This window comes from Lagopus muta, chromosome 3 (assembly GCF_023343835.1).
Source record: "Lagopus muta isolate bLagMut1 chromosome 3, bLagMut1 primary, whole genome shotgun sequence".
NCBI classification, from domain to species: domain Eukaryota; kingdom Metazoa; phylum Chordata; class Aves; order Galliformes; family Phasianidae; genus Lagopus; species Lagopus muta.
In genome coordinates this window covers 19,813,042-19,832,573 of record NC_064435.1, presented here as the reverse complement: position 1 = coordinate 19,832,573, position 19,532 = coordinate 19,813,042, and the positions used below count along the sequence as shown (strand labels likewise).

At 35.4% G+C, this 19,532-nt stretch overlaps 1 protein-coding gene across 50 annotated transcripts in view; it reads left to right on the top strand.

Moving 5' to 3' along the window:
- Window positions 1-19,532, top strand: part of RIMS2 (regulating synaptic membrane exocytosis 2) — a 436,647-nt gene that overhangs the window by 269,571 nt on the left and 147,544 nt on the right. For all 50 annotated transcript variants that reach the window (XM_048938982.1, XM_048938984.1, XM_048938989.1 and 47 more), the window contains 3 exons: window positions 4,418-4,486; window positions 14,448-14,604; window positions 19,185-19,301. In XM_048938982.1, the coding sequence (XP_048794939.1) occupies window positions 4,418-4,486; window positions 14,448-14,604; window positions 19,185-19,301 (343 nt within the window). The remainder of the gene's footprint in view (window positions 1-4,417; window positions 4,487-14,447; window positions 14,605-19,184; window positions 19,302-19,532) is intronic.

Here is a 19,532-nt window from a genome sequence, read left to right as displayed (position 1 = left end):
TGGAGCAATACTATACCATTATACTTGCTTTGTCTGCCTTTAATTTAGGTAGAGCTTTGATAGGTGAACTGTAGTAAGCTTTATTAACTGTACTAGGTAAATGCTATTTTGCTTAAGCTTTATTTAAAGGATCGTTGTTGTATCATAGTTGTTTGAGAACTAACATAAGGATTTTTAGAACGGAAGCATTGGGGTAAGTGAATTACTACCAAAATCAGTATTTGTATTGATACATGTTTTTACAGTTTAGCATTGCTTTAAATTCCCAGTTATGAATACAGTTGGCATATCTGAGAAGTTTCCCTTAATTAAACATAAATTCATAATGTAAAGTTTTTACAAGCTTAAATTTCATAGCACTTTCCATGTGGGACTTTTTGCAGTTGCTGCAGTTTTAATTATGAGAATCTCGTTGAGAATTGGTTCATTTAATTATCTTTCAGTTAAGTTTAAGAAATGAAGCACACGTTGTTAAGAAAACAGAACCAGTGCTATCATAGAGAGAAAAAGAATTCACAGAATCATGGAATTGCAGAATTGCAGGGGTTGGGAGGGACTTCAGAAGATCATTGAGTCCAATACACCTGCAAAAGCAGGCTCTCTACAAACCCCAAACCATTTCTTAAGAGCAGTTCTAAGAAAGCCTAGTTTCCATTACATTTACCCTTATTTTCCCATGTTTCCTCCAGTCTGCTCTCTCTGGAAATATCCCTAGATCCCTCTCATGTCTTACATGTTCACTTGGGAACAGAACATGTTTGCTGTGACTAGTATGATTTCACCGTGTGTGCTCAAATTTTACCTTGGTTTTGTTTCTTTTCCACAAAAGGGTTCTGATTCAAATATATCTCTGTTTATTTCTGCAACCCTTTTCAAAGATCCGTAGGAACTTAATTATATTTGGTATTTAAACCTTTCTGACAATTTAGATGAAATTGGTCAAAAACTTGAAAAACCACAGGAGGAAGAAGTGACAGATTGACATGCAGACAGTGAGACTGCATGAGAAATTAGTTTTCATGAAGAACCCTCAGGCACAAATTGGATGAACATGAGAATAAATTCTTAAGACAGTTGTTGTAAGACTGATTTTAGGGTTGCTTATGTGTCAGCTTTGAATACAGAAAAAACAGTGGTAGCACTAAGCTACTGTAAATGGTTGTGAAGGCCTTTTTTGAGCTTCAGGGAAGGAGATCATACAAGCATGCTACCAAGGAGTTCACCAAACCTAATAAAATGTTCCTATGTTGTAATGGATAGGATCCTCTCCTTGGGTGCTTGGTCTGCTTTCTCTTTCCTTTCTTTCCATAAGGTGAAAAGAATTTCCGAGCCAAAATATCTGATGTTCTTTCTGTTTATTTAAGCTAACACCTTATTCTTTTTACTCATTTCATCTCTTATCCATGTCAGTTCTGTGTTGGTTGGTCAAATAGACTTCAATTAACTTTCGAACCTCACATGCTCTTCTTATGTTGAGGCTTATACCAGAAACAAGTGTTTTCCACATTATTTTTATTCAGAAGTTGCAAACTGCTAACATCCAGTTATCAGACAAAATGGTTATAATTGAGAGTAGTTCAGTAATAACTTATATTCAAGTACTGTGAGGCTTAATTAACATCATTCTTCATGTTTAAAATACATCAAAGACATACAGACCATTGTCATGAGTGCACTTATTTGATGCACTCAATGTCCCAGGTATTATATGCTCAAACTCTTTGCAGAATTCTGAATTTGATAGAAAGGATTTCAGTTTCTTACTTTTGAAATATGCACCATATTTGACAACATATTGGTCAAACATTTTAAAATACACATTAAATATGCATTGAAAACACTAAACAACAGCATCATTAGCAGTATTCCTTTGGAATAATTTGTTGATGAGAGACTTCATTGTCACACTTCCCAGACAGATTATGAGTAGTGCTTTCTCTGTTTTATGGACAATGGTTCAAATTACTTGATATGAATATAAGATAATGAAGTGGTATTTGGAAAAGACATGGTTAAGGAGTGACTGTAGCCTACATATTAAAATTTACATTTTCAGTAGGTTAAAAACAATATTACCATCTAGAATGCATAGCATATGAAATTATTCTTGCAAAATTTGTGAGAACTATGATGCCAGCAATTATGCTTGTGTTTTGGATACTCAGTTCAACAAAGGATTTTGACCTGTGGACCTTCTAATCTGTTCAATTTCTGATGTTAATGGAAGATATTGTAAATAAGTTTAATGTGATTATTTTGCAGAAGTTTCGTATTCCAGGCAGTGATTCTTGACATTAGATTCAATAGACATGTTTTCCTTCCTCTGTCCTTCCTGAAAATATTGATTTCCAAAGACAAAGCCAAGTAAGAAATCTCAATAACTTCTAACCAACATTTAAAACCACATTTTAAAGCTGTTAAAAGAAACAGGCCTCTTTGCAGGGGTAGTAGCTGGAGAAAGCTCTGAAATGTGGTTCTTCTTTCTCTATGCCCATCCTTAGGGCAGGTATTGATCTTGGCCCATTCACCTTCCCAATGCCCTGTCTTTTCCCTGCAGCTTAGTTGTGTGGTGGGATTGAAGACAGAATTCTGTATATAAAAAGAAAAGATGGTCTCTAGATCCTGGAAGGGGATTTGAAGTTGAGGTATTAGGAAAATCTAGAAGGTGGATGGGGGCTTGAGGGGAAAGAGAGGCCCCTGCATTTTTGTTTCCCAGTGGAAATCTTCAGCCACTGTGACAACAGTTGGCTATTTTCATCCTCAGAGAAGTGAATTTTCCCTCCAGGATTGATGTGATGAACACCATTGCCTGTTCTTCCCAGTCCTTGCTTAGCTGCAGAGCCCGAGAGCTGCTTGTTGGCGTCTCTGCACAGCAGCTGCTCTTCTGCTTCCAAGTCAGAGCCAAGGTTACCAAAGAGTGACATCAGAATCATGCTGCTCTGCACCCCTTTGGTGACTTCTGCCTCTTTTCTCCCAACCAAATCCCGGCCAGACCAATGGAACTCTCTTGCTCAAATATTTAGTAGCAAATACAATCCATATTATTTAATCATGTGAATTTGAATTTGTGGCTAAGGAGAATAGAGCCTGATGGCCCCAGTACTTCTTCCCAAAGGCATGTAAATCAACACAGCTGTAGAAGACTGCTGAGATGAGCAGCAGGTACAGCATCACAAGCGGAGTAGATAGATGCTCTTTCTTTGTAATGCAACAAAGATGTTCATTGGGTCTCTATACTACAATTTAAAAAAATCATCAGACTGAATATCTTCCTAGTTAAACTTAATTGCTTTGTAGAAATTATCCTGATTTGCAGAAAGCCCATTAGGAGAGTTGATAGACTCTTTACAGCAAGGAAGAACCTTCCTCTGCCTTGATAAGTAGATGTTAGACAGCCTGATAGAGAACAGCAGTTTTTATGGTTCAAGTAATTTCTCACATAATAACTTTTTAAATTGAGAAGTGCTTTTATTTTTGCATACCCCTGTTGGCACTTGTTCTATGAGTATTCTGCTGGGAGGTGAGGCTGGGCATCATACTATGCCAGTCACCCAGGCAGAACATTGATCCTGCTTTGTCCTGAGCTCCCTTAGGTTTACTCTCAGTTTTTACTTGATTTTTTTTCTCATTTGTTTTTCAGAATAAATCATCCTATGGCAGGAATATAAAATCTTACACCTAATTGAACAATCAGATTAAACTTCCTACCTACTAGTTGTCTATTTTTAGATGTCTAGAGAACTGGAGCAGACAGACCATTGTGCAGAACATTGATTCTCACAACTGAAACATGTAAATAAGTAATTATCATTGCCACTTTGACATGCCAGTGTTTCGTCCTGATGGCATCAATCAAATGCTGTTAAAAAGTTGCCATAGAAGACAGAAGACAAATAAAGCTAAACAAATTAACACATCTATTTGTCCTACACGACCTACATTTTAGTGCTAATTGTAGACACAGAATCTACTTTTGCCAACTAAGTTCCATCTATTTTGACAGGTGCACTCCTGTATCGCATTTAATAGCTTACATTCTCCAAAGCGTCACAGACAGATTTTGTTTTTCAGCACACACTTTATGTGTGAAGCTGCCTTTTCCCCTGTTAATGCTTACTAATACCCCAAAGAAAATACTGCATTCATTTTATATGATCATTACCATTTATTTTTTTTCTGGTACTTAGATGCTTTGTATGTGAAAATTTGGAAGATGAACAGTGTGGTACCTCTTTTGATACGGAACAAATAGATATGCACATGAAGTATCTGCAAGCATCATTATAATGTTATTTATGTTTATATTAATTCTTAATTATCTGATATGAGATCTTGTTACTTATTTATAGACTTGGCTCAAGATAGTTCTGTTTTACAGGAAAATAACTGCTACATGTTTTTTTTGTTATTTTGACAGGGTCTAAAAGAATCAGTGACAGTGAAGTCTCTGATTATGACTGTGATGATGGAATTGGTGTGGTTTCAGGTATTACTTTCTAAATTTATTCTTTTGAGTTCACTAGAATTTTTTCTTGTTTATAATTTATTATTATGAAATTTGTACTGATTTTCTGGTGAAAAATAGATTGAACGTATGAGTGTGTTTTTCTAACATATACAAAATAAGTATTGTGGTTAACGTATATTTAACCATAAAAATGACCAACAGAGGGAAAAATCAATGTGTAAATTTCCGTGTTGCTTTTAAAAATGATAAAAATAGAATTAAAGTGGTTTTTTGTTTTCTTTTTTTTAATGTTAAATGGTAGGAAATGTGGTTTAGATTTTTTTATAGACATTGGGGTTTTATGTATCCTTGAAAACTTCATGGTGAAGAGGTAGCACTGCCATGGATCTGAAACCTGAACATTTAAGACAGGAAAGGAGATGACTTAACAGATAATGTGTTTGTATTAAGTATTCAAATTGGCAGTTTAATGTGTATTTGAGATAAAAGTCATCTTGTGAAAGACTTCCTCCACCTGAAGGAGGACAAATTATACTGTAGTTGTAGCCAAAACCAATAAAATAAGGAATTATACGCTTCTTCTGTATACAACAGAAAATGAATATAGGATGCAATCATGTCACCTTTAAGTCAGTACTGTTGGGTACAGGTACCAGTACAGCATTAACTGCACAGCTCAGTGTGCACTCAATTACAGTACTGCTGTATTGAGCTTTTTATCACACTTGGTCTGTGTTCTGGCTCCTTTGGGCCAAGTTTAGCTTTAGTGTTCCTATATAGTGGCTTACATATCTTATACAGTGAACATTGAGCAGAACATGCTCCCTGGTCTGTCCAGCAGCTGTAGGGCACTGGTCAGCTGCTCAGTCAAAAGTATTCCAGCTAAAAGGATGTGTACAACTCTTACGTCAGGTTTAAGTATGCTGATGGCAGGCTGAGTACGGTGTATAGAAGACATGAGTCAGAGCAACAGTACTACAGTGTGGGAAGGAGACAGAGGAAGTTAAAGAAGCTAGTGGAGGCAACCGTGGCTTTTACAAGATGAGGCACTGCCAAGTAAATCCAAATCTTAATGAGCTACCTAATTAGTTGAGTTTGCACAGCCCTGTCTTAAACAATAGCTGTTATGCAAACTCTTATTCTTCACTGGTTAAAATGCATTGCTGATGGTGACTGTGTTGAAAAGAAAGTTTTGTAGATGAGAATTTGCTCTATTAGATAGTGTTATTGTGTTCTTTGTATCTGTTGTAGTTTCTGTGGACTTAAATAGAAAGCATTAATTTTTAAGGAACCCATGTACTTCCAGTCTAAGTTTGGCTATCCTTACGTATGTGTGTCAGTAAGGCTTTCAGATTGCCTGTCCTCCAAAAAGGATGGATTTTCATAGTCTGGCCAATCAGTTAAATTAAAAGTGTAGCAAGCAAACAAAACCAAGTTTTGTGATTTGCAAAATTACAGAATTGTAGGAGTTGGAAAGGACCATTAAGAAAGAGGAATAAATGAAAATTTGATGTTTACCTGAAATGCTCAGTATGGAACCATTTTGAAGCTCAAATCTCTGTTGTCTTAAAAGAAATTATATTTTTGCAGAGATGTAATAGGTGCCTGAATCATCAGGATTTCAACCAAATAGCTGGATTTTCAACTTTGTATTTTTTTTAGTTATTTCTGAAGGCTGACTTTTATATAGAGATAATAGCTCATTTCTCCTGAATTTCATTTACTTTTCAGGCATTTGTGAAATATTTTAATATAAATTAGGGTGCACTATGTTGAATGGCTATGAATCCTCTAGTAGTAATGAAATCTTTATTTTTTTCCTGGCAGTACTACAGGAAAACACTGCTTAGAGAATTGATTTATCTGTTTTCCATTATCTAATTTTATATTGCTTAACTGTTAAAGTGGTCACTAAAATCTAATCTATGTTAGGTAGCCTTTTACAGGAAGTAGATAGTTTAATTCCTATTTTGACATCTCCATGGAAGAATTAGACTTTACAGTTTAGTGAATGAGTCTACTTCCCTAAGTTTTTAATGTACATTTAGTTCCTGCAAGATCTCTTAGCTTTTTAATTTCTGCTGACAATTCTACAACCTTAGTTGCATTTTGATTCAGACCGACTGTGTAGCTGGAAGAGTTTGATGTTCTTTTAGCTTTGAAATTTTTATTGCCTTCCTTTTTTGTGCTGCTGTCACTACATTTACACGTCTTTTGATTTATCCTTGTTTTATCTTACCATCCACATCCTTCTCTCATTTAAGGTTCTTCAGTTTGCAGACTCATCACAATCTTGATCTAAATACATGCCTTCTTTGCAGTGCAAAACTTCAGCCATTTGTCTCTCTTTGTTCTTTCTTTCTTAGTACCCCAGTTCTTTCATTTTGTATTTTCAGATTTTATTTAACATGACACTTCACTTTGCTTTTAATCTTTTGACATATAAATACTGTATCACACCAAATATGTTTGCTGACATCTATTGAGTACTCTCAGTGATCCTTTCCAAAAAATTCATGCTTATTCAATGTACTAGACCAATGTGTAGTTGTCTAACTTGTTTCCAGGAGCCTTTAAGAAAAGAATTCCCTTCTGTTTCCTCTTTAGTTTATTTTTATTCAAAACAGTGTGGTTATTATTTGATCTCATTATTTACTACTTATTTATAGTTATTTAAAATATACTTTTTTTCATGTTCCTGATTGTAGCTGAAATTTTATCTTTCTGCAAAACATCCTTTTATGTAGGTTCTCTGGTATTGATCCTGTAAAGTTAAACGTCTGCCTTTGAATAAGCTGGTGATAGGAACACAGCAACTGAATATCTGAAAACAGTTAATGTGCACCTGTAAGTGTGACTGTCTAAGACTATACTTGCTGAAAGAGAAGGAACTTTATATGCTGCAGTTCTTTGCATCATAATCTAAATATTTTTAGTGTACCTGCAGTTGCTTCTTATTGCTGTTATGGCAATTCTGATGCACTGATTTAATTTCCTGGTGATAAAATCCTCATGTCTGTTTCTCACACTTTTCCTTAATTTTTACAAAAAGTTCAAATGTATTAGAAAAATTATTCATAAAAGCTTTCTCTTTGGCTTGCTTGCATCTTTGAATGCTTAGACAGGTAACAAATATTGGTTTTATTGAAGAGAGCGTTGCTTCTGTCATCAGGAAAGACTTTTAAGGAAATAAAGGTAAACCAACAGAAAAACGTAACAAAAAATTTTGGCTACATGTGCATTCTACATCAACACTGTCAGAAAGGATTCTAAAATATTGTATATTTAAGCAGATTTGAAAAAAAATACTTAACAAGTTTTAGAAATAGTTCTCTTGAGATAGAATCCATATTAAATTTATACTGAGATCTAAAATAGTAGAACAGAATCCCCATTATACTTCATCTCTGCTGGATTTAGTGTTGGCTAAATTGAAGAGGATAGAAGGAGGAGAGACAGTAGTAGCTCTTTTTGTCTTTTAGATTGCTTTTTATGTGGCCTTCTAGCCATTTAAAGCATTCATTTAGCTGTCCTAACAAATAGAATTTGACTCTCCTAAAATTGTTTGTCATCATCAATACTGTGTGGGGAACATCTTCATTTGCCCCTTAGAATGCTCTTACTGTTCTTATGTAGTTATTGGTCATAGGATCATAGAATTATCATAGAATGGCCTGAGTTGAAAAGGACCACAACAATCATCTAGTTTCAATCCCCCTGCCACAGGCAGGGTCACCAACCACCAGACCAGGCTGCCCAAAGCCAGCAGTACACTGATTTTATACCGATTCTAGAGAGATCCTGTTCTCCAGGACATCACTTCAATTATGATATTTAGTACAATTCAGTGAAAAGCAGGTGTTTGGGTTTTTTTCTTCGTATTGATCAAATTTTAATGGGCATTATGGTTAACCAAGTTCAGCAATTATGGACTGCAGTTTCTAGTTATTTTCTCAAGAGCTTCAGCATAGTGTTTGCTGAACCTACTGTAAACTACTGCATAGAAGTAGCCTACTAAGTCTGCCTTTATAAAGAAAAAGGAAATGGATTGTCCACACCATTTAATCATGAGTCTCACATATCACTGTTGTAAGTCTTAAAGTGAGATATGATTTTTTTAAAATTCCATTCTACACCAATGCCTCATCTGTACAACTTAACTTCATGAGACACATGTAGTCTGAGATATGTTTGAATGGATGAGTCCTGGAAGAATGTAAGGTGCAGAATTCTGCATAAACGCTATTGCAGGTCGGTAGAGAAGAGCTTTTCCAAGAGAAAAATTGCAGTCCCCAGCAGAAAAGCATTTATAATGATAAGCTATTCTCATCATTCAAAAGATAATTAGATGTTTCAGGAGCAAAATAAGAATACTAATGAGATATTTATTCAGAAGATGGTTAGAGCTAGGTAGCTTAGAAAAAATAACAACCAGCAAAGAAATTCTTACTGAACTTACAAAATCAATTCGGTTTTTGAGGAAAAATGAAAAGCAATTATTCATTTTGCTTCACTTCTCAAAACACCTGATGAGATATTCAGATATTCTTCAGAATAATGACTGAAGTCCTTCATCTTAATTCCTGTGCATTTACAAAATGTGTTACGTGGCTGATCTCCTTGAAATAATATAAATCTTATGTACAGATAACAACTTAATCCACAGTAGAGAAGACTACTGATATACATGTCTGAAATAAATAGAAATAAATAGAAAATAATACTGTATCCATGACATATCTCTCTTTCTGAGATTTAGATTACACACTGTTTAGATTACAATGTAGAACTAAAGAATTATCCTATTGACTAATTAATTTGGTAAGGTTTTTTGGTTGGTTGGTTGGTTTGTTATAATTCTTTAAAGTACATACCCTGCACATGCCCCTTGGGATTCCAAAGCTTAATATCTCAAGAAATAGTGTAATGTCTTTCAGAATCTACAAGTTATTTCTACATGTGCTATATATTTATTTTTTTCCCCGAAAATGATTTCAGTAATAATTAGTAGCACTAACATAAGCTGGGAAGGAGGGAAGATTTCAATCTTTGTTGAGAAAGCTTCCCACACATGAAGGAGGTGTCTACAACGCTTGTCCTGGTATCGGTCAAATACACTGTTTTGAATTTCATTCAGTCTATATATCTATCATTCACTATTTTGAAAGTCATGTTTGAAGAATGAGATCATTCAAGACGTCCTGTGGGAAATTTGATCTCATGGATACAACTGAGCTGTTTGGAGCATATCCCCAGTTTAATCAAAACCTCTGCAGATGACTTGAAAGTTGAGCTGTCACAAGCTAAACATTTTTAGGTTAGCTGACAGTGCTATTGGAGATACTGAATAATGTAGCCTTCTGTTAAAGAGAACTTCTCTAGACTTCTTCCAGTAGAAAATTTTGTTTTGTTTCTCTAAAGAACGTAGCACTCATAAACATCTACAGGACAGCTGTGAACTTCAACAAAAATATTTACTCAAGATAGTTCTGTTGTAGAGTTGTCCAACTGACAGAAATATTGCAGAGTTGTCTTGTTTTTGTTGATATGGAAGAGTTACTGTTCCCATCTGCAGTGCACTCACCACTTTGCTGTGTGTTGCTGGGTGTATGGACAGCACTGAACAGTGCACCATGCTCCAGTTTATTACTGTGTGAAAACACTTTCCACACATGTTAATGATCAGAAAAATTGTCTCAAGCGTAACTGGCCCTTGCACATCAGCAGCGTAGGTAAAAAAACACTTGGTGAGAAAGCGTGTTACAGTGACACAAGTAACCATTTGATCTTACTATTAAGCTTCCTAGTTTCTTTCAATGTGCATTCATTCTACTTTTATTTGTAGAATAATATTTTGATGCAGAAAACCCTACCACGAAACCTATGTATGTATCTTCAATTTACAGAAAATTCATATATGAATAATTCCGTGTGTTTGGTCAGTTACAAAAAAAAAAAAAAAGTTGACACTTTTTCAGAGGACATCCAAATTCTGCATTTAGATGCTCAAATCACTGTAGAAGCTGAGAACATTTGCATACAAGACCTGGACTGTCTCCAAAGTGCCCATGTATAAAATCTAGGTATGCTAAACATTTCTGACTTTTCCAATTTGATTATGTAGTTGTTTTTAATTGGTTCTTGCTCTAAGCCCAACCACTGTCAATGTTAAAAAATAAATAACTGATGTAGAAAAAGCTTCATGCCTCAGTTAAGTACAGATGTTAAAGTGGAGAAAATGCCACTTGGCATCAGTGTCTGAAACAAGTTCATTAGTCTGCCCGTGATAAATAGCAATTCTAATTATTGCTTCTCTAGAATTATTTTCATATAGTTTCTCTCGAGTCAGTCAAGCATCAAGACTCCTAAACTAAAAGCTTCATTAAGATGCTTCAGGATTCTTGGGGGTGTTAGTGTAGTGCTGTTCATGTGAACTTCATATTTGGAGGTCTGTGATCTTCTGTAATTTTGTGCATGACAGCTGCAAAATTTGATAACAATTTATTAGTATTTAGTGAACTGCACAGCATAATATCAGTACAGAACAGCTGTGCTGTGTGGATGAGTATTTTAAATCAAATGTATTAATATTCTCTCTTAAAACAGATAAAGTGAAAACTTCAGCTCATAGGAAGCTATATTTAGTGTGCCTTATGAAATCCCTAATTTGAAATGTATGACAGTTTTTGATGCAGCCCTCCCATGAAAATGCAGTTGCATTGCAGATGTCTCTGTCATGTGCCCATCTTTTATGTGTCCACAGCTCTCAGTTGTTTATCTCTGATTATCTCTGTACTGATTATCAGGTTCTGTGTGCTCTGTACTTTAAGAGGCTTGCTGTAGTTATAGAGCCTTTGATTCTATGGTAATGACTTAATATTTATAGCTGCAAGCAGATTCCGTTGTTTATCCTATTTTTACTACTGCTATAATTATTTTTGCTCTATAGTAGCTCCATGGTCAAGTTGCACTTCAGACCTGTTTTTACTGTCTCTGTATAATTTCAGCAGGATAATATTTTTATTTCACTCTTCTAATCTTATCACTGGGACCCCACAATATTTTTGAGCCTGGAAATTAAATTGTCCCTTTTCCAATTGAGAATGTTACCATAAGTTTGGGAATGTTATCTCTTTCGAGAGAGACATGAGTGTTCCAACTCCTGTGCAAGCAAAACCAATCACATTTTAAAGAGCTTTATGTTCTCATGTTGGAAGTACCAAAAGTTACCACGTCAGTTGTTACCATGACCAGTTACCCTGGTCATTCAGTCTTCAATAGCATTTTGAGGTTTGTTAAGAGTTTAGAAGAACTCTGGCATTGATTGCTAAACATATTTATTATGATGTTGACCAGTGTACAGATCACTGATGGCGATTTAATTGAGCCTTCCATGAAAGCTTTGTGTCACTGTCTTCTTGCTGAAGCTTTGTAGCTGAAGAGCTGTCTCTCACTGCTCTCTCTGCGTCTCTTGTGGCTCATGGTAATCACAGATTATTACACTGAACTTTCAAAATCTGCTTTTGTTTATAACAATGAAAATACTAAATAAAGCAATTAAACTTCTAATAAAAAATAATACTTCGAATTTTTTTCTCCAATATTTTAGATAAAGAAAGCATATTTTTAAATGAATATAAAGACTCAAAGACCGGTGAATCATTAAACTATTATATGCTGGTACCAAGTGCTTTCAAGACCAGCATTGTAACTCTGATCTGCCAAAGCTAATCTTAGACAGACTTAATTAAAGTCTAAAGCCGATCAAGAACCTTGCTACGTTCTTGGCTTTTGCATTTGAAAGTTTTGTACATGATTATATCTTTTTTGTAGCAGTTTTCTTAGTTTTCTATCTTTCCAAGAAGCGGAAAAAGCATTTTCACCTTTTCCTTACTCAGTTCTTCTAAAAAAAATACTGTAGGATAGTTTTTATCAGAGGTTGGTACAGAGCTTTGCATATTGAAGGGGTGGGAGCATCTTCCATGCATCCTTGATTTTAGCAACTAAGTTGAAAACAAGGCATCTTCTGTGACCTTTGTCTTCATGGCTATGTTAGCAACCTTTTGGATCATATTTCTGAAATACCTGATCTTGCATGCAGTGGAAATGCTCTCTTTTGCAGTTTTGATTTTGTTCTAGCTGTGAAGTGTTGGAAATAGTCAAGAAACCTAAGAAACTTTCTTAATTTGTCCCTAAGCTCTTTTTGTATCTTCATTAAACACATTTTTTTCTAGTACGGTAGCTTCAAAATATGGATGTTTCATTTAATGGAAATATTAAATTCTGTGGATGCTCATAGAAAGTTATGTTCTGTGAACTATGATGTAGTTATTTTCACTATGAGATTGCAAATGATTTTGCATTTTATGTTCTTTTGATTTCTAGCTGGTAAAAATACTTAGTATGAAATGAGGCAGAGAGCTATATTAACTCCACAGAATTGAAAGATGATGTTGAATTTCAACCTCTTAGCGGGTTGCTTTACCAAACCTGTTACTTCTCAATGTTTGACAGTTTGACACGTTGGCAAAAGGGAAGCTTTTTTTTTTCTTCTTTTTTTCCCAGCTACATAGCATTACTTGATTGATGTGAAGTGACAAACAAATGTCTGTTCTTTAAGGTCATTGTCCTAAAATGACTGCAGTGATGGTGTGATATTCTTCCCCTTTTAATATACACACATATGCACATGTGCTCATGCACGTGCTTCAGCTTACATCTACGTGTACGGGGAAGAAGTTGATTGATTGATGTATATCCTTGGTCCTAAGGTTGTGTGAAAAGAAATACTTAGCTGGAAGTATTGAGTATTCTTGGAAGAATGAAATCCAATGAAGTAATGAAGTTTTGCTTATCTGTTTACCAAAAAATTTCCAGGAAGAAAACTATGAGTAATGTGGTAGAAAGCCAAATACTTTTGGAATCTCAGAAGTTTTTCACTGGAAAATACTTACAGCCTTATAAGCTGGAATTTTCCAGTATTGGGGATCTCTTTGATCACTTTGTACTTGAATACTGTCTTCAGAACAAAAAGTCACTTATTTCACCTGTCACAGCTGTCAGGAGGTTTTTGAAGGCCTATTTTTTCAACGCGTTATTATGAGGTTAAAATATGCAATTCTTCCATTTCTTATAATCACATGTTAACTTGATCCTCACAAAATATGTGAAAACTTCCTTGAATTTGTTATTTATCTGGTATCCTGTTTTCAGAGAGTGTTGTATCCTGGGCCAGTGAATTAAACTTCTACAGTAAGATGCACAGTTACTTTAATACATCCAGCTTTTTAAAAAAGATTTTTGTTAAAATGCTTCGTAAAATGGTCATGTGGGAACCTTTAAAACTGTTCAATCCAGGGAGGCTTTGCTTAGAACACTTCATGTCTCCTATTGCCTTAATTCAACATTAGCTCTACAATGGAAGCAAGATTCATTTTTTTCTTTAATTATCGGAAACAGAAATCTTTCTTGAACTCAAACTCTATGTTTATCTCCCTGGAAGATATTACAACCCCAACTTTTAAACCTGAACTTTGGGTTAGTTTTGAGGACATTTCTGTGCAAAGTTTCATTATACTATATATTTTACACAACTCTTATGATATAATTTTAATTATACAAAACAAAAAAGAAAATACAATAATTTTTTTTTTAAGTTATTCTAAGGAAAAAGGTCTGTTTAACTAGTTTTATTATTAATGCATCATACTGACCACGAGTTATTTTAAATTGCAAGATTGTTGCATGGTGTTTATTACTACACTTCTGAAGTATAGCTGTAGGAGCTATAACTCTATTTGAATCAAACATAAAACCAGGAATATTTGCATACATATTTTTATTACAGAAAATCAAGAAAAACATGTGACAACATTCTTGATCAGAACCCATCAGTTATCATGCTTACAACTGCTGCAGGTGTGGTAGGAAATTAAAAATTGAAACTTCAGATTAACTGTATATTTGCTTCTCTTTTTAGATTATCGACATAATGGAAGAGATCTCCAAAGTTCAACGCTATCAGTGCCGGAGCAAGTTATGTCATCTAATCATTGCTCTCGATCAGGGTCCCCTCACCGTGGAGATAGTATAGGACGGACAAGATCATGGTCTCCCAGTGTCCCTCCCCCACAAAGGTAAATTGTTATTGAAACATGTAGGTATATAAACTTAAGTGCTATTGATTCTGTAAAAACACTGGAAAGAATCTCCTGACTTTCAAAATGGGAACAAATTGATTAGATCTTATAAAACTGTATAAAGTCAGTAATGTTTTTATTACGTTATATTGATGTCTGGAAGTTCATCTGATTTTATGTCTAAAGAAAGAAAAATACATCTCCAGATTTTTATTTTCATGAGCTATTTAGAAGATGCCTTTTACTTTCTGATGGTTTGACATTTTCTCACTGTTCTAGCTCATTGTTCTCATCAGTGGCTGTTTTCAATCTTTTTGTCTGTGTAGAATTAAGATGCTGGCAGTGCCATACTTCACATAGAAGCTTTCTTTCTACATTTCTTCTTCAAACGTTTAGAACATCAAAAATAATTTGTCATACATATGGTTTCATATTGAAAAAAATCAACTCTTCATTTGGAAGGTTTGTGATGTCTTGTAAAACCAAGATCAGGACAATTCTTCTAAACTGACCAATTTGGATAATTACAACTGTTTGGTTCAGTATACTTTTTAAGAAATAATTAAAACTTTATCTGTATGGATAAGATTTCTTAAGAGGAAGCAGAATGTAGTTGTCAGGGGAATTAAACCTGTGTTCCAGCACGTTTTTTTTACTATGTATGGGAAGGTTTTCAGTTCCTGTAATTCAGCTGAAGTAAAAGGAATAAGATAATGTTCATTGTTCCATTTAATACTGAAGATTTGGTATCCAGTGTTCCCAGTAAGGTATGTGTGTGTATTCCTTTCTTTTACAGCCATTCCAATTCTCTTGTGTTCTATGTTTCTTTCTTTCATTTTTGTTCTTTCTGTTAGTTTAAGATTCTTTTGGCTGCATATTCTCTTATGTTTTTACTTACCATTTCCCTTAACAAACAGAGATTATTATCATTTTCCCTTAGAGAAGTATTAGGATTCCAAATTATCTCATAGCTAACAGGTAGAAAATTAAGTTTCTTCTTGAAATCTAAAAGCATACATAAGCATAGCCTTATTTTAAATGAAACATACTGGTAGTTAGATAAGCAGTAGACACAGAGAGGCCCATTCTGCTTTCAGTGGTACTGAATTCAGGCTAAGTAATTGCCTATGCTAACTCTGCTGGGGTTATTCCTATTGGATATTTAAGAGTACTTAAGGGTTTTTTAAGGGTCCCTTCTAACTCAAACAGTTCTTTGATGCCATGAGATAGACATAAATATGGTCAAAATCCCTTTTTAAAATTCTTTTATTTTCTGTGTTGTGTGTATTTTAACTAAGCTAGTAATTAAGACTTGTCTAACGCCATTGAAAAACCTTTTCATTTTCTTGCTATTTTGTATGTTAGTAATGTTTACATGAAACTTTCCTTCCTTCCTGATTTTAAACTAGAATTTAAAATATAATTTGGAACTTACAGAGTAAGCTTCAACTGTTTCCTATGATGTCATATAATGTCACAGTGAAATGCATTATTTATCTAATATTTCCCTGCCCATATCCCAAATCATTAAGAGCCCAAAGAATAGAGTTGCTAGAACATGAGACTTCATAGAAAAGAAGCAGCATAGTCTTTTGAGTACAGAAATACCTATTTTAAATCTAATGAAGATCTAGGTCTACTTGGAAGAGCTGTAAACATTTTTACATTTGATGTCTTGTTAATAAATGTATATAGTTTGAGGCCCTTAAAATTCACAAATGATACCCGGCATAATAACTGAAAAGAAAATATTATTTTGAATAGCTATATAACATGGCAGCCCTCAGTTTGCATGGCTTTACTTTTAGCAGAGGTTAGGACAAGTCTTATATAAAGCAGTAGAAGATTTGTAATGTTTTCACTAATGTATGCAGTGGACTGTGTGTTTCTAGATCAGGTTAGAATGTGTCAGACAGTGAGCAATAGGGTGTTTAGCTTTTTTGAAGATGGCATTTGAAAAAGCAAGATGGTATAAAACAGTGATCTGGATGAGAGGATTAGGTGCACCCTTCCTACAGTAACAAGTTAGGTGGGACTGTTGAGCTGCTTGAGGGTAGGAATCCTTTGCAGAGGGATCTGCACAGGCTGGACTGATGAGCTGGTGCTGTTTCCTGCACTTGGCTCACAACAATCCCATGCAGTGGTATTGGCTTGGGGAAGAGTGGCTGGAAAGTTGCCCAACAGAAAAGGACCTGAGAGTGCTGGTCAGTAGCCAGCTAAACATGACCCAGCAGTGTGCCCAGTGGCTCTGGTGAGGCTGCACCTCGACTACTATTGGGCCCCCTCACTACAACAAGACTGATTTTCTGGAACATGTTGAGAAAAGAGCAATGAAGCTGATCAAGTGACTAGAAAACAGACAGATGAGGAGTGGCTCAGGGAACTAGGGATGCTCAGTCTGATGAATAGGAAGCTGAGGGGAGATGTCGTTGCTCCCTACAAATTTCTTAAAGGAGGTTTCAGTGAGGCGGGTGCCGATTTCAGTGACAAATGATAGGATAGCAGGAAATGGTCACAAGTTGTACCAGGGAAGGTCTAGATCAGATTGCTCTACTCCATACACATTCTGTCAAATGCAAGAAGGTTCCAAAGGAGTAGATACATAAAATGGGAAAAAAATTTTCCTTATATAACAAATTTAATTGGACAAAGTATGTCATTTCCCCTTAAACAGCAAATCTAGCTAACAAAGGCATCTTTAGCAGAGTGAAAGAGCTTTATTTGAAGTACAAGAAATACATTTGTGTAGGATGTTTGAAGGCAGCATGAAGTCATAGCCTGATATAATAGAGAAATCTAAAGGAGAACTGATTTATTTAGAACAGTAAGCTATAAATACAATTTTACTGAAAGCTACTTGAGCACACAGGATGGTACTGCATTTTCAGGACCAAGGCTAATAGTTTGGTAGTTTGGGCAGGAGTTTTCACTGTGTTTGCAGAAGATGAAAGTCAGGTATTTAGGAAGTTTTGCAAAAAGTGACAGGTTGAGAATGCTTTAATGTTTAAGTCAAAAGAAGGATGGAGTAAAAGAAGATAATACTATAAACAGAAATAGCTGTTTTTTACGTTTTTTTTTAAACCTGAATGAAATGAGATGAAATGATAGACTGTGGAATTAGAGACTAAAGTTGAGAAAGAAGGAATAAGAATTGGTTGCTGAACAGCTGAAGAGAACCATCAGTAACCATTTCAGAGTAAAAATGTGTATGAAAGAGTCCAATTGTGGAGTAAAGCCATTTTGGTATTCATAATTTTGGTGTAAATAAAGTAATTAAAACATGCACAGAAAAGTTACGGGCTAGATGTTGTAGAGTGAAAGGTAGAAAAATTGCACCTATTTCTAATATGGTACTTAGAAAATTTAGTTGGTAAACTGAATTCTGAGGAATCCAGAACTGTGTCCAGTTCTGGACTCCCAGCACAAGAAGGACATGGAGCTGTTGGGGCAAGTCCAGAGAAGGGCCACAAAAATGATCAGAGAGCTGGAGCACCTCCCCTGCAAGCACAAGCTGAGGGAGCTGCGGCTCTTCAGCCTGGAGAAGAGAAAGCTTCAAGGAACCTAGTGGCCTTTCGGTACCTACAAGGGGCCTACAGGAAAGCTGGGAGGGACTTTTTATGAGGGCATGTAGTGACAGGATGAGGGGAAAAGGTTTTAAACTGGAATAGGACAGATTTAGACTAGATATTTAAGAAATTCTTTACTGAGGGTGGTGAGACACTGGGACAGGTTGCTTAGAGAGGTTGTGAATGCCCCCTCCTCGGAGCATTCAAGGCCAGGCTGGATGGGGCTTTGAGCAACGTGGTCTACAGGGAGGTGTCCCTGCCTATAGCAGGGGGTTGGAAATAGAATCATAGAATGGCCTGGGTTGAAAAGGACCGTAATGATCATCCAACCTAAACCATTCTCTGATTCTAACTTAATATTTGGCTTCATAATAGCCAAAGTGAAGAAATGCAATTATAGGATGGTGGAGGTTGGCAGAGACCTCTGAATCCATCTCATCAACCTCTGCTCAAGAAGGGACAACCCAGAGCAGGGTGCCCATTCCCATACCCAGTTAATTTACTAGAAATAAACTATTGCTACTGGCGGAAGTTCATGTTGCTCTTTTATTTAGATTACAGGATTTTGTTGTTGTTGTTGCTATTTTTTTTTTTTTTAATCAGGCTTTACTGTGCCAGAAATCCAGCAGTACTCATTGTGTCTTACTGCAGTTTACATATTTATATTATAACCAAGCTCAAAACTCTTGGAAAATTCTTTATAGTGCATGTTTCATCTAGGAAGGTAAATTTCATTGAATGTGCTTCTTTGGAAAGACTAATTTTTGTCTAAAGTGTACCATTTTAATGAAATAATTGAGTTGAGTATCAGAACAAAACAAAAAAATCATATCCCTACCATTAAGTTAGCATTTTTTTCAATAGGCAAAAATAAAGATTACAATAAAACTCTGAATTACGTGAGTATGAAATTATGCAAAAGATAGATTAGGTAAACCAACTCGTGTTTGCTAAGAACTTTATGTTGTAGTCCAGCTACCGAACTCAGAATCTGCTCTCTTTTATCCCTAGTCGGAATGTGGATCAGGGACCAAGAGGGACACGGTCTACTGCGGCACATTACAATACCCTGAACCGAATGGAAAGACACCGTGCGATAGATGACCACTACTCCCCGGACAGAGAGAGGTAATTATCTGACAGATATTAAGCACAGCTGTAGCCTATTCTCATTAGTGTTAAATACTTCGGAGTGTCTCTAAAATAGGTAACCAAATTGCTTACCTTTTCCCACAGATGAACATTTCCCTACTCATGAAGGAAATATATACAATGTGCACAAGGCTGACAAAAAACTATATTAATAAATTCCCTAAGTGCAGAATATCTTAAAAAGAAATTAAGAATGAACTTGGTCAT